The sequence below is a fragment of the Lactuca serriola genome, chromosome 2 (genome assembly GCF_051521515.1).
Source record: "Lactuca serriola cultivar US96UC23 chromosome 2, Lser_US96UC23_V15, whole genome shotgun sequence".
Taxonomy (NCBI): domain Eukaryota; kingdom Viridiplantae; phylum Streptophyta; class Magnoliopsida; order Asterales; family Asteraceae; genus Lactuca; species Lactuca serriola.
The window spans coordinates 224916846-224931449 of NC_136409.1; the positions used below are offsets into that span (position 1 = coordinate 224916846).

Consider the following 14604-nt stretch of genomic DNA (forward strand, 5'->3'; position numbering starts at 1 on the left):
TCTTTACACAACAAACACATATTTTCATTAATAACTCCACGTCTATACAATGATACACACACACACACATATATATATATATATATATATATATATATATATATATATATATATATATATATATATATATAACCATCTCAACCCTTTGTAACCATTGCAACTCTTCATAAATTGGTGGTTGGCCATAACAAACTATAACTAACTACCCCTAAATAACTAATCTTAACTGCCATAATTTCCAGACACTAACTACCTAACATATTACCAACTTAAACTATATTCTTTAAGACAAATCTAGCTTATACTTTCAACACTATATTGGTGATAATGCGTCGAATCGAAAAAAAGTAGTATTTGATAAGAGTTCATTAGAGCATCCGGTGTACATTGCACGAACGCGTCCGTGGTCTACTTGGCCACGAACCACGGCCGTGCACACCACCCCGGTGGTTCGTGGTGGCTCGTGGTCGTGGCCTTCCGTGGCCCGGACAACGAATGCAAACGACCAATCGAATTCGTTTCTTGTGTAGCCGTTGATTTGTATCCGTTGTGTAGCCGTTGTTAAACGGCTAAATTTGTAAAAAAAAAAATAAAAATAAATAATTTATTTACCTATAAATACCATACTTTTACTCCTTATTTTTTACACCATTCTTTTCTTTCTCTATACACAAACTACACACTACATCTTCACAACCAAAAATCATGAATCCCAACCAAAATACCCCTCCAAACTACCGAACTCGCAAACCCGATAACGCTTTTGCGTTAGACACAACACCTCGACAATTCCCGACGATGGAGTCACCTCAAGGCGGTTTTATCAATCTACTTCAAAGTGGTTCCCCTATCCAACAAACACCACTTTTCCAACAACAATATCAACCTTTTCCGGCTTTCCAACAACAACAAATGCAACAACAATACCAACAATTTCAACAATTCCAACAACTACAACAACTACAACAACAATCGTCACAACAACAACCACCAAGCTCACAACCACCACTTTCGCCGGATTTTGTTCCGAAACGCAACCTTCACCACCACCTCAACCAAAAAAGAAAAAAGGAAAAAAACCGGCCCGACCCACTACCAACCAAGAAAGGGTCCCATGGACAAAAGAAGAAGAAGAAAAGTTAGCGGAGGCATGGGTGGCGGCTTCCGAAGATCCAATTGTAGGAGATAGCCAGACGTACGGAAGTTTTTGGGAAAAAGTCCGAGCCATTTTTTACGAGTTAATGGAAAGTGAAGCTCGAAATGCCGATCAAATTACGTCGAAATGGCGAGATATTCGATTAAAATGCACCGATTTTGGAGGAATCTACAACAATCTCCTAAACATACGCAAAAATGGCTCGAACGATTTTGATGTTTTCAAGGCGGCCATGGACCAATATGAAAAAACAACGCCTACACGCAAAGCTTTTCCGTATATGAAGCCGTGGCTAAAATTGAAAGACTCCCCAAAATGGAAAGAGCAAACGGAAGGAAGTTCCCAATCTTCCGGTTCAAAGCGTTCGAGAAACCCCGATGGAACTTCTCAACAATCGGACGGCCGAACACACATCGACATCAACGACGATCCGATAGATCTTGAAACCGACCAACCTCTTCCTCGGCCCGTTGGAAGAAATAAAGCAAAAAAAGCGGCGTCAACATCTTCGAATTCTAGTGTTATGGATATGTTCGGCGATAAATTTGATCGATATGTGCAGCTTCAAGAAGCGAAGGCCGAGGTGATGACTCGGATGGAACAAAAAATGATCGAAGCACAAACATCATTTCAAGAGGCACAAGAGACACTCCAAACAAAAACCGATATGGAAATCTTGAAAATGAAAGCGGACGACCTTGAGGGCGAAGACTTGGAACTTTTTCTAGCAATGAAAGAGTCGGTTCGAGCCCGACGTAGGCGTAGGGGGTAGTTTATTTTATGTATGGTTGGAATTTTTAGTTTTTTTAATGTTTTTTTTTTAATTTTTTTTAAATTAACTAATGTAATTTTTATTTTGATTGTTATTTTTATTTTATTTTTTAATTTCAATTAATTTAGTTTTTATTTAATGTAATTTGGTATTTTAATTTAATAGAAAAATAGTATTAAAAAAATGTTTTTAATGTATTTTTGAATTAAATTTAAATAAAAAAATGAGGTGGAGTGGTGTTTTAATGTATTTTTGAATTAAATTTAAATAAAAAAATGAGGTGGAATGGTGTTTTAATGTATTTTTGAATTAAATTTAAATAAAAAAATGAGGTGGAGTGTTGTTTTAATGTATTTTTGAATTAAATTTAAATAAAAAAATGAGATGGAGTGGTGTGTTTAGTGGTAAGTACCCCATGTATGTGGTAGTGGAATGTGGTGCTGATGTGGCACCCACCACATATGTGATATGTGGTGGATATAACGGATGACCTTAGAGCATAAAGCAAATGCTGCTAAAGGCGAATGAAGGCTCTAGATGTTAGTACACAAATCCCTTTTGACTGGATAAGGCTTTGGTATAATGGTCCACATGAACATAATGTGATTGAATTCCCATTTTTTGTGTAAAATTTTTAACGTTGTGTTATCTTGATTGCAGGATGTTGGTGAATTCTGGTCCACACATGGTGGACAATAACTGTATACCACTATCTGCAGTACTTCATTGATAAATCTTCATGAAAGATCTTGTCTGAGGAATCTGCTTCCCAAGTGAATTGACGATTGTTACTGTTAAAGCAAGCTTATTTATTTATTTATTTTTATTTATTATTTTTTTTTTAATCACATGTTTATATCACATGAATTTCCTTTCCCAATTGCTCAATTATGTGTAATCCTTTACCACCAATGTATACGTTTCAATCATTGATAGTCATTCCTGATCCATATATTATTGATTTTATTTTCTGATATATATATATATATATATATATATATATATATATATATATATATATATATATATATATATATATATATATATATATATATATATATATATATATATAGGTGGGTTCAATTGAGAAAATAAAAAAGGTTGAGAATGGATGAATAATTCTCAGCCACTCATTTAATCTAAACATAAAAGACACGGTGGCAAACTTGTAAATATCGTAATAACCTTCAATTTCAAATACGTAACTATAGAGAATTCGATAACTGTGCGTTCATCATCAAAATTTTTCCTCCAACCTTCAATAATCATCCAGATTTCTTCAACTAAACCGGAATTTCTTCGATGTCCATGAAATTGGAATCGGAGTTCTGGACTCGTAGTGACAGTCGACATTGAGGGACTTAGAATCAGTAATCACAGGTTCCCAATTGGATTTTCGGAAATCAAAATCAAATTGAGAAATCGATCAGAGATAAGATGTCGCATCTAAAGTCGAAATCAGAAGTATATGATGATTTGGAATTGATAACTTGATGTTTTTAACATTTTTAAAATAGTTAACTTGTTTGCACTCCAACTGTTTGATAAAATGCATAAACTAAATTACCACGTTATATTCACATATGAATATGTTTTCTCACCTGAATCAATATATGATTATTAAAAACACAAAACAAATATGCAAGTCTGTATGTTATTCATATGTGAATAACATATAAAAATTATATATATTTGTCAAAATACATTCAATATTCATAAATGAATATACCTTGTAATATTCATAAGTGAATATACTGTGTAATATTTATAAGTGAATATATCATCTAATATTCACAAGTGAATATACTCTGTAATATTCACATGTGATATACCATGTAATACTATGTAATATTCACATATGAAATATTATTTAATACTCATAAGTGAATATATCATCTAATATTCACAAGTGAATATACTATGTTAATATTCACAAGTGAATTCATCGTCCAATATTAAAATATGAATATACTATGTTTATTATATGCTATATTCATATATGAATGATACTTAAATTGTAAAAAAAATTATACTTTTTATTCATAAGTGAATAACGAATGTACTGTAATAAAACCTGATGCATTGTTATTCATTTATGAATAACGATAGCTGAAAATATTAAAAAAAAAATTATTTTATCTTAAAACTATATCAATATGGATGTCTATTTGTAGAGAATAAAAAATCATGAATTTTGGTATATTTAAAATCATTTTTTGATAAAAATAGCTTATAAAAATAAAAAAAAAACGAAAAAAACTATGTTTTTGTATATATTAAGGTAATGATTAGCATAGTTTAAGGAAATATGTTATGTTGGAAAACACATGTGCATTCGTTTCTCATTACCGCCGGTACGTTGGAGGCTTTTGCAATGATTCCCCTATTCTCAACCTTTTTTTTTCTCAATTGAACCCTCCCATATATATATATATATATATATATATATATATATATATATATATATATATATATATATATATATATATATATATACTAGCCGTCTACCCGCGCAAAGCGGCGGACGGCGAATAATTTGATCTCTTTAGAGTTAAAAACCATTTTGCGTTCACTTCGAGAAATGAATATTAAATGACATCTATTTTTCAAGAGCATTACCATACCATATTAAGGGGGTGTTTGACTAAGCTTTTTTTAAAACAACTTATTAGGTTCCACATCACTATAAGTTAAAAAAGTGTTTGGATTAAAATAACTTATTCCGGTGGAGAACCTCTAATATGTCATTTTTTCATAAGTTACCCTACACTTACTTATTAACTTATAAGCTAATAAACTAATAAGCAATAAGTTTTTTTGCCAAACACCCCCTAAATGGTTATTACTTCCATTTATACATACCCAAACCACTTGTACCGTTTATCGTCCTCTTTTTTTTTTTTTTTTTTTTTTTTTTTTTTTCATTTTCCTTAATTCCTTTATTAATTTAATGCCCTACTAAGTAAAATGCTAAAATATATAAATAATAGTTTATAAAAATAAACCTTTTAGAATATCAGGTGTTGTGATTCAAAAGTCGATAAATAGGCCTTTGAGAAGGCCAAAATACTCAGGTGTCAACTTGTTCATTGTGATTTTAAACCAAGTTTGGTCACAAATTAAAACATTTTCAACGATGGTATGTAATTCAAGGATTCATATTGATTTAGGTTCTCGAAACCTTAAAATATTGAACAAAATCTATATAGAACCTTATAATAAGGACAATAATCACCGTAATCAGGAAGTCCATGTGATGAAACTTGATATTATAAGGACCAATGATGAAAAAGGTTTCATTTTTAGACTAAACAAGATGAAAAATATACAAACTACCTTAATCATGTCAAATCTTGTATTTAACCGTTCTTTATTGCAAAAGTAAGATGCAAAATATACAAAATAATGATAATACAATGCTCTAACTGGCCCTCTTGGTTGAGTTCTTTGAACCTGCAAAACCAACACATTAAAGAAACATAGTAAAAACCTTTTTAGAAACAAACCTGATATAATAAAGCTTTCACCCAATATATTTATAAGATAAAAATACAAAAAGTTAAAAATGATGAAATCAATTACAAGCAAGGATTAAAATAAAAACCTGTTAAGAAATAGCCATTTGCATGAGGGATATTTGAATCAACATGTATTTTCTGATGGTTTCAAATTTTGAATTATCCGAAATTCAGGGAAAGAGATAGAATTTGTTGAGAAATATAAATATTCAAAACACATGTTAAAATTTAATATTATTTTATTGAAGACTACTTGTATTATTAGTATAATGATTTGAACGTCTATTTTTAGAAATAGTGAGATTTCTTTTATAAGATAGTATATATATATATATATATATATATATATATATATATATATATATATATATATATATATATATATATATTATGGCCTTTAAAAAATAAATGTAGAATGCATTGGCGAATTTGCATCTGTCGTTATCTTTACTTTACTTTTGTAATTTGCCTTTACGATTTACCTTTATCACTAATACATGCAACAAAAATTATAATGGAATTATTTTGTATAACATTTGCATTCGTCAATTTATGTACGAATAAATCAATCATGTTCATAGGATTAAAGCTTTGAAGTTTGATTGGAAGAATTTGATTTAATTAATGTTCTTTTACACTAGCTCCACTTAGTTGAGGATTTTTGTATTATCTGCTTTTTTGATGACATTTTGGTGGAATCTCTGTATTCACCTAAATGTCGTAGTTATACGTTTTCACCTAAATATGCATGGTAGTCCTCCTCCATGGTTCATATTCTTAATTAAAGCAGGCATTATTCGAAGCAACATAAACATAGCTCCTTTTTAAGTCTTTCTGATCATCTGTCGATCATCTCCTTAATCGGCTTGCATCCTGGCCGGCCTTCATTTCAAGTTTTTCTCAATTAAAACAGATCATCCGCCTTACACCCCCCTTAATTAGTTAATTACCAGCATTTAAAGCATTATGGGATCCGAGCAAAATGAGTCGCTTGATCAAGTTATTGAGGATTGCGGGGATATTTCAGATTATTGCCGGTTTTACTTTATGGAATTGGCATACAAGTTGAATAAGGAAGAGCACTACGGAAAACCTATGTGGTGGATTGGGATGTATATCGCATTAGCATCTCTGTTTTGCATCCTTGTAATGGTGGCTGATTTATTACATGGTTTGCGTAACAGAAAGTTCTGGTTTCCATGTAAGTATTTCACTTTGAATGCTGCTTCTCTTACTGTGATAGGTGTCGCAATAAAGCTACCCAATGGTCTCACCGATCTAACACCAAGTCATGTGGACCGCATTGCAAAGCTTGGAGGCTTGAGCTTCATGATTACTATTATGGCGAATTTATTGCCTTCTCTAGCAACCATGGAAAACACGGAACTCGTCTCAAACATGATAGCTTTAGGTATTCTGGTAATCACCTTGGCTGTGAACGTTTGCATTCAAATAAGCACGGGAGTTGTCTCCTACAACACGTCTGAGGAGCCGTTTGAGACTCAAATAGGATCTACACCGCTAGGCATATTACTAACAGGCCCAAAGTTCATAGCAACGATTTATGTAGCTATGTTACTCCTGTTGCTCATGATATATGCATGCTCATGTTTAGCAATTCTCAAGACCAAACAGATTCTAGAATCCAAATACCAAGCGGCTCATCAAAAAGCTTTAAAGGATCTAGATCCTCCACAAAACGGAAGATTAACTGTTGAAAAGTTACAGCAGCATGTGAGCATCCACTGTATCATGGCAGGAACCGGAAGCCCTCAATTCATGACGGTTTGCTCTGCCACAACTTCTGCTTCTGGGGTAATATGTTTTATAAGCACTGCATTACACGTTTATATCATTATGCCTAAAAGCATTAAAGATATGAAGGAACATGAGACGGATTTTAAGTGGTCAATGTTAGTGATTCTCATAATACAATTTATCGGAGTCATATTGGGAACACTTGCCCCTATTTCTAGATGTTTTGCAGCCTTAAGCTTTAAGTTGTCCAAAAAATGGATTAGGAACCATATCAAGGTCTTTAAAGTAGAGACCTACTGGACTCAGAAGTTATATGATTGGAAACAGAGAAGCATACCAATCCCATTCAGTAGCCCCATCCGCAGAGGGAAGATTGTCATTGAGAATATAAAAATCCTATTTCTCAGCATTTGCATAGAATTTCTGGAGACAGTTGTGGTAGCGTGCAAGATGATAGCGGTTATTCCACTTCTCTTTTTGATATGCGTCTCCCATTGTTGGAAGCGGTTAAAGGCCATGTTTAGCTCCTCAGGCAGTGCTGTGGTAAAAAATCCAGAACATCAAGGAAAAGATGATAGCCTGTATCCGTATGTTTTGCAACTTGAAGACGACACGGAGTTTGCAGAGAGAACATTGAAAGGCATATCAAAATCGGTGAGTCGTTTGATCCGAAAGGCTGAAAAAAAACAACCAACCAATCTTATCAATCTTATAGCGAAATCCAAAGGTTTTGATGGAGTTAAAAAGTTTGACAACCCTCTTGTTCCATCTTTAAATTTAGAAGTAAAATATGTCAACTGTTGGAGCTTACCGTTGGTAACACTGACAGCTATCGCCAGTTCTTTCCGTAACATCCAGAAAGATACGGTTGATGGCTTGTTGAGTGGTGTGAGTGAAGGTCTTTTTTATGTCACACGTGTGGAAGAAAGCCTCAATGCCACCGATGACCATAAATGCATTCAAAAGGTGGCTAAAACTTTGTGGTTTGAAGTTGAAATCCGCCGCGAATGGTTAGGAAACAAGCTGCCAAAACCCGGGAAGACAGCTGGACAGATTGTTCAATTCTTGAGGGCCACATCTGAAAACATGGTCACTAAGGTGGGAAGTAAGAAAGATGATGACTCCATATACATGTCTATTTCTGCCAATTCAATGTATCGTATCACCGAAACACTCTTGCGCTCTCATCGGGAGACTATTGACCATGTTAGCGAAGAGAGACTATTTGAGATATTATCATCAATTATCGCTGACATATTGGCTGCGTGTCTCACCAACTTACCCCTACTCATAACAACTAAATGCCATGCAGAGCAGATAGAGAAACGGGAGGCGAGTGTCCATGAAGCAGCTCAACTTCTCGGTCAGACAAAACAGATAATCACTACCCTTAATCCTAAACGTCCAACCTTGAAAGAAGACGAGTTGGCGTTTATCGACAAGTGGCGTGATCACTTGGGACAAGTGGCGTGATCACTTGGAACATCCTTAAAAATTATTTTGGTTTTTTTTGTGGAATGTTCATAAGTACGTGTTAGTAATTTTTATTCCTGAAGCAGCAAATTATCTCATGGTATATTTGCTCCCCTATGTTTGTTTATGAGGCATGTGTGGTCTTAATTTGGATACAGTGATGTAACATGGATAATAATCATGCACTTCACCTTGTTTGTATGTAACATCCTTTATTTTGTGCCTAGAGGAGTATATATCTTGTAATTCTATTATTTTGTAACCGCAATATGTTTTTGGAATTGTGTAGTTGGATTAATAAAAGCAAGAGTTTATAAGTATTTGTGGTGTTGGTATATAATTGCATTACTCAGTTTTTGAAAGTCTTTTAAATTTAAAACTATTAGGTGTGGGCAACATGTTATTATATTTGGTGAGTCACAATTTGATGTTATATCATCAAATGTGAAAATGAGCAACACCAAATAACATGGGTTAACACATTTAATTTTCTATTTATTTTTTTTATTTTTTTTGAATGTTTTTAGTTTCTATTATTCTAATTTGTTTTATTTTTTTTATTCACTTCGTATATTTCTACTTACTTTTATTTTTTTTATTTATGTCATATATCTAAAAAACATATAAATTAATAAAACATAATTTCATTAAATAGTAAACTAAAAATACCATACAAACCAAAAAAAAAAAAAAACTTGAAAAAAAAAACACACGATAGTCATAATAATTTAAAAAAAAAAAAGAAACACCGACAAACTATTCTTCGCCAAAGTATTTTCTCTCTATCTATGCCTTCATCCTCCGTATCACTTCAGCTCCTCTCGGTGGTAAATTTTCTTCGTTTGTCGTAAGAATTGTCAAATCCTTCGATATGCGATCTTCTTGGGCTTCTTGACGAAGAAAGTCCAAATGCTCCCGTTGCAATTCGTATCTTTTATTTGCGATTTCTGTGTGGGCGTCGATTTTTTTTCATTTCATCGTGCTCTCAAAGCCGTCTTTCATTCTTCTCCGCATGTTGTTGAGCGCGCTTCGCTTTGTCGCGCCCCATAGGTCGTCATGACGGAGAGATTTCCTCGATGTCGTTAAACTCGTTCGGGATCTCATCGGTGTCCGCGTTGAGGTCGATGTTCGTGTGTCCGTCGGAAACGTCAACCGAACCCGAACCACGAGACCTTTTGGATTGTTGTTCCAATGATGTTGGCGTTTTCATCCATTTTGGATCTTTCCTCACTAACTCCCATATCTTTTCATACTCAAATACGTGCCCCATTTGTATGTGATATTCCTCCCTCGCGGCTCTAAATACATCGAAATCATTAGCACCACTTTGACGTTGCGAAGAAAGTTTGTTGTATATGGAATTGAATTTGGTGCACTTCCGGCTAATTTGAGTCAATTTGCCACTAAGCATATCATTATTGTGATACGTGTCACCCTTGTTCGAAATTGTGCGGAATTTGACGATAACGGCATCCCAAAAAGCAACTCTCTTCATATTGTTCCCCATAGTTGGTTGTTTTGAAGTACCGCACCAAGTTGTCACCAACGCATGCTCTTCCTCCGGTGTCCACCAAGTTGGATCGAGGTGCTTCCGTTTCGTCCATCCCGACAATGACCTCTTTCCCTTTCTTTTTTGGTCTCCCTTTTTTCCCGATGCTTACTGACTACCCCCGGCTTGCGTCTCGACAACGGGTTCTTGCGTGGGTGTGGGTTGTGTGAGTGTTTGGCGCATGGGAACGAATGTGTTAAAAAGGTTTTGTTGAATGTTTGCTTTTTTGTTGCACAAATGGTGAGATAGAGAATTGTAGTGGGGGTGAGGCGGGATTGAAAAAATTACTGGAATATGGAATTTGTGGTGAGTTTTGGGAGTTTAGAAGGTTAATGTATCCCTCATATCCCGCAAAACCTAATGGAGTGGATGTATTTGTCTTCAGAGGAGGGGTATTTGAGTTTTGATCCATAGTGGTTTTTTGTTGTTTTGTATGAAATAGAGATAGATATAGAGAAATAGAGATAGATATAGAGGAATAGAAGTGAAATAAAATGAGATATATATATTGATATAGTGAAATTAAATTAAGCAATAATTTTTTTTTCAATTAATTTCACCGTCAAACGGTAATATTACCGTTTTTCAACGGATCAATTTTCACAACGGTCAAATTTTATTGCGTTACGACTCGTTACCACGATAACGTCTAATGGCGTAACGCGCTTTAACGGGTACCTGGGGCGGTGTTCCCCGTTATGACGCCGTTAAAAGCGCTTGCCACGTAAGATAACGCGTTGCCCACACCCGACCCTCTAAACCTTAGACTTTTCTCTTCAAATACTCATTTCCCCAACTCGGGTGCATATCCTATTATTTTTACATCAAAATGGTGTTGTAAATCATCTACAACCAACCCCACTATCTTGGTGTAAAGAAAAAGTTTAACACCAAATTTGATGTTATACTATTCATTTATATGAAAATAATGTCAAATTTTTAAATGTTAAATTTAATCCATCAAATTTAGTGTGTATCTATTTCTAACTTATAAAATATGACTAGGTATACTATAAGTGTAATAATTATTAATTATAATATTGTGCTATATATTAAATCTCTATTAATTAATAAAATATAAATAGTTTATTTCACTATATTTTGTAATAATATATAAAGTTATTATAACATAAATGATAGTAAAATTTTGCCTTCCCAAAAAAATAAAAGATAGTGAATAAATTTATTAAAAAAAAAGATTAAGTTGAAAGTATTTTGACAACTTATAACAGAAAATATAATAAAATATGTAAATTTTAATGTAAAAAAATAAAATAAGACTTGAGATAAAATAACTTTTGTTATGAATTATTATTTAGTGAATGACTATTGGATTCTTCATATTCCCTCATTACTCTCCATAATTAGTGAGCATTATAACAAACATTATTATGAGTTTTATGAGTGTAGTTATGCACCATCATAATGTGCATTCATATCATACATGACCTTTCATCTTCTTTGTCTAGTATAAATAGTGAATATTATGTATTATAAAGTTTGATGATTTCATCACAAATATTGGAATAAAAGTTCTCTCTACTCTCATGTCTTTCTTTACTTTATAATTTATCTTATTATTTGATCATATTTTATAACAACTTTGTATTTTTTTTTAAATGGAGGTGAACAGAACCTTTAACATACCGGTCGAGGATTGACATAATGTTTTCTTTGATGAATCAGATAAATTCACTTTAATTTCATTTTTTTTCACAATAAATATATTTTAATTTTAAATACTACAAATAAAAAATAATTAATAAACACAAAAAATAATAAAAATAAAAATATTTCGTTAGTTAAAAATAAAAACTACATAATAAAACTAGAAAACATAATTAAATATTCGTACGGATCACCGTCTGAATCCTTGAAGTTGCACAGGAAAAATGAAATGTGAAAGATTTATAAGGATTAAATGTTTATAATGTCTATTTATAGTGACAATAAAAAAAAACTGAACCAACTTAATATATCAAAATTTTGTAATGATATCAAATTTTAGTTGGTGAGAAAAGAAAGGTTATGACTTATTAAATTACAGAAGTTTTGATGAATATTAATTTTTTGAAACTACCAATGGAACGCCAAATTAAAAGACTTGATTTTTCCCTTGATAACAAATTAGCCTATTTTCCACAGTATTAGTGTGCGATTTATGACGACCTGGTTGCTATTTTGATGGATTGAGATATCATGTTACGACTTTGAGTACTTCAAAAACGAATCGACAAAATGGTACAACAAGCAATGCTCAATCGGTGAGGTGAGGTACCTCTTCTATATTCTCACAATTTCAATTTTAAAGATAACAAATTGTATCTTTTGTTATAACTGTTTTGGATGATGCTATGTTTCATAATTAGGTTTATTTCAAGTATTAGTTATTAATGCATTAGATATATACATTCTTTCTAGTTGTTTAGTTTGAGAAGTTTTACCTTGTCTAACATTTGGACATATTCTGGCAGACGAAAAAAAGTTAAAACTAACTGATCATATTTGACATAAACGTAATTAAGAAACATAGCATCATCCAAACTAGTACTTATAAGTTATAACAAAACATACAATCTGACCCCTTGCCTCTTGCTTTTGTCTTGTAGCCCTTTTCACCAGAAGCTCATCTCACCCTTGGCCAAACAAGACTATCGACATAATGAACAACTTTACGTGTGGTATATGGTCTACCACGAACCTTAAGGATTTTAGTCGGCTTCAACAGGATTATACAAACCAAAGCCATGTTGTGAAACTTGAAAAAGAAACTCGTTGCGTAATGTGAATCCAAATGGAATTATATTGCCACTAAACCCTGAAAACACATGATTTTTCACCCATGATTCAACCACCCCATACTCATTCATCATCCACACCTCATATTCCTCGTCTATAACGCATGACATCACACGAACTTTTTCACCCAAAACGTCTAAAGTATTCGAGATGTGTCCACTGTGGCCATCTTGTATAGAATCTAGAAGAGGTACCACACGAAATGTCTTTGCACCCAAATCAAAGGCTACTATTGATTCTATAATCTCATCAGTGTAACCAAGCCAATGAAGACACTACAAGGATCGAGCCCTATGCAGACGATATTTACGGCCTATGTACCAACGACTTGTTGTCGGTAAAGCTTATACCGACGACATGCCGTCTATAAAAAGTCGTCGGCATAGATCCGTCGGTAAAAGTTGAAAATGTCGTCGGGACAGGATTCGTCGGTATAGAATAACCAATCCAGACGACAAGTCGTCGGCAAAGGATCGTCGGGATTGATTTTCGTGGAAATAAGAAAAAAAAATTATTCGAACCCTATACCGACGACTTGTCGTTGCGAAAAGTGAGACCTTATACCGACAACTTGTCGTCAGGAAAAGTATGAGCAATACCGATGCCATGTCATCTGGAAAGGGGAAAACCCTTTTTACAGTTGCAAAGTTGTACCGAAGACATGTCGTCGGTATAGCCTTTTTTTTCACAGGTTTTGTTATATATACCAAATATGTTTCTTAAAACAAATCCAAAAAAGATATTTGCAGAATAGTATAAATATAACATAACGTAACATACCATTAAAATTCAAAAACACTTAATAAAACTAACATACCATTCAAATTCTACTACATACCATACCATTCATATTCTACTACATAACAAAAAAAAGCAAGTTTTTAACAAACATTGTTATCACTATCGTTCTAGTTTTCCTCCTCCTCCTCCTCCTCATCATCATCTCATCACCACCACCATCATTGTAACGCCCCGTTTATTTAAATAAATTAGTAAATGTGATTCCCGGACTAATTTGTGAAGAATTTTGGAAGTCGAGGTTTAAAAGAGTATGTTCGTGATTAAATTGAAAAGGATTACGGAGGTTAGGGTCTGTTTGGTATGTTTTGGATTTAAGTTGAAGTGGATATGGGAAGGAGGGACTGAATATGTCAATCTGGATGAACTTTTAAATGGGACGGGTGTTTAAGAACCGTCCATTCCTCCTGTGTATGGAAGCATCGCTCAAAGCAAAACCCTAGGGTCGCCAATCTTCAGCCGCCACCATCGCTTGGGAGCTCCTCGACAGCCGATTGCATCGTTAAACCCTACCGCCGCATCTTAGCCATTATCGAAGCCACCATCTGCCGGCGAGAGTGTGACCGCCGCCTGCTGTGTCGTTAGAGTGCCGACGACCGCTACACTGCCATGGAGGGTCGCCTTTGCGACATTGCTGCTAGAGAATCATCGAGATCGAGAAAGCTAATGGCGTTTATCACCGTGCAAGTCGTGATCGTAAAGGAGCTCTTGGTTTGGACCATCGCCTCCCACCTACGTCTGTTTCTTCTCTATTTCTGTGGCTGGCATCGAGTATATCGGT

General features: G+C 33.9%; 1 protein-coding gene across 1 annotated transcript; it reads left to right on the forward strand.

Annotated features, from left to right (window-relative positions):
- The first annotated feature begins 6412 nt into the window (after positions 1-6412).
- On the forward strand, positions 6413-8677 carry LOC145090122 (uncharacterized). Its single transcript, XM_079028463.1, has one exon. It carries the CDS (start codon positions 6413-6415, stop codon positions 8675-8677), a length of 2265 nt encoding a protein of 754 aa, XP_078884589.1.
- The last annotated feature ends 5927 nt before the right edge of the window (positions 8678-14604 follow it).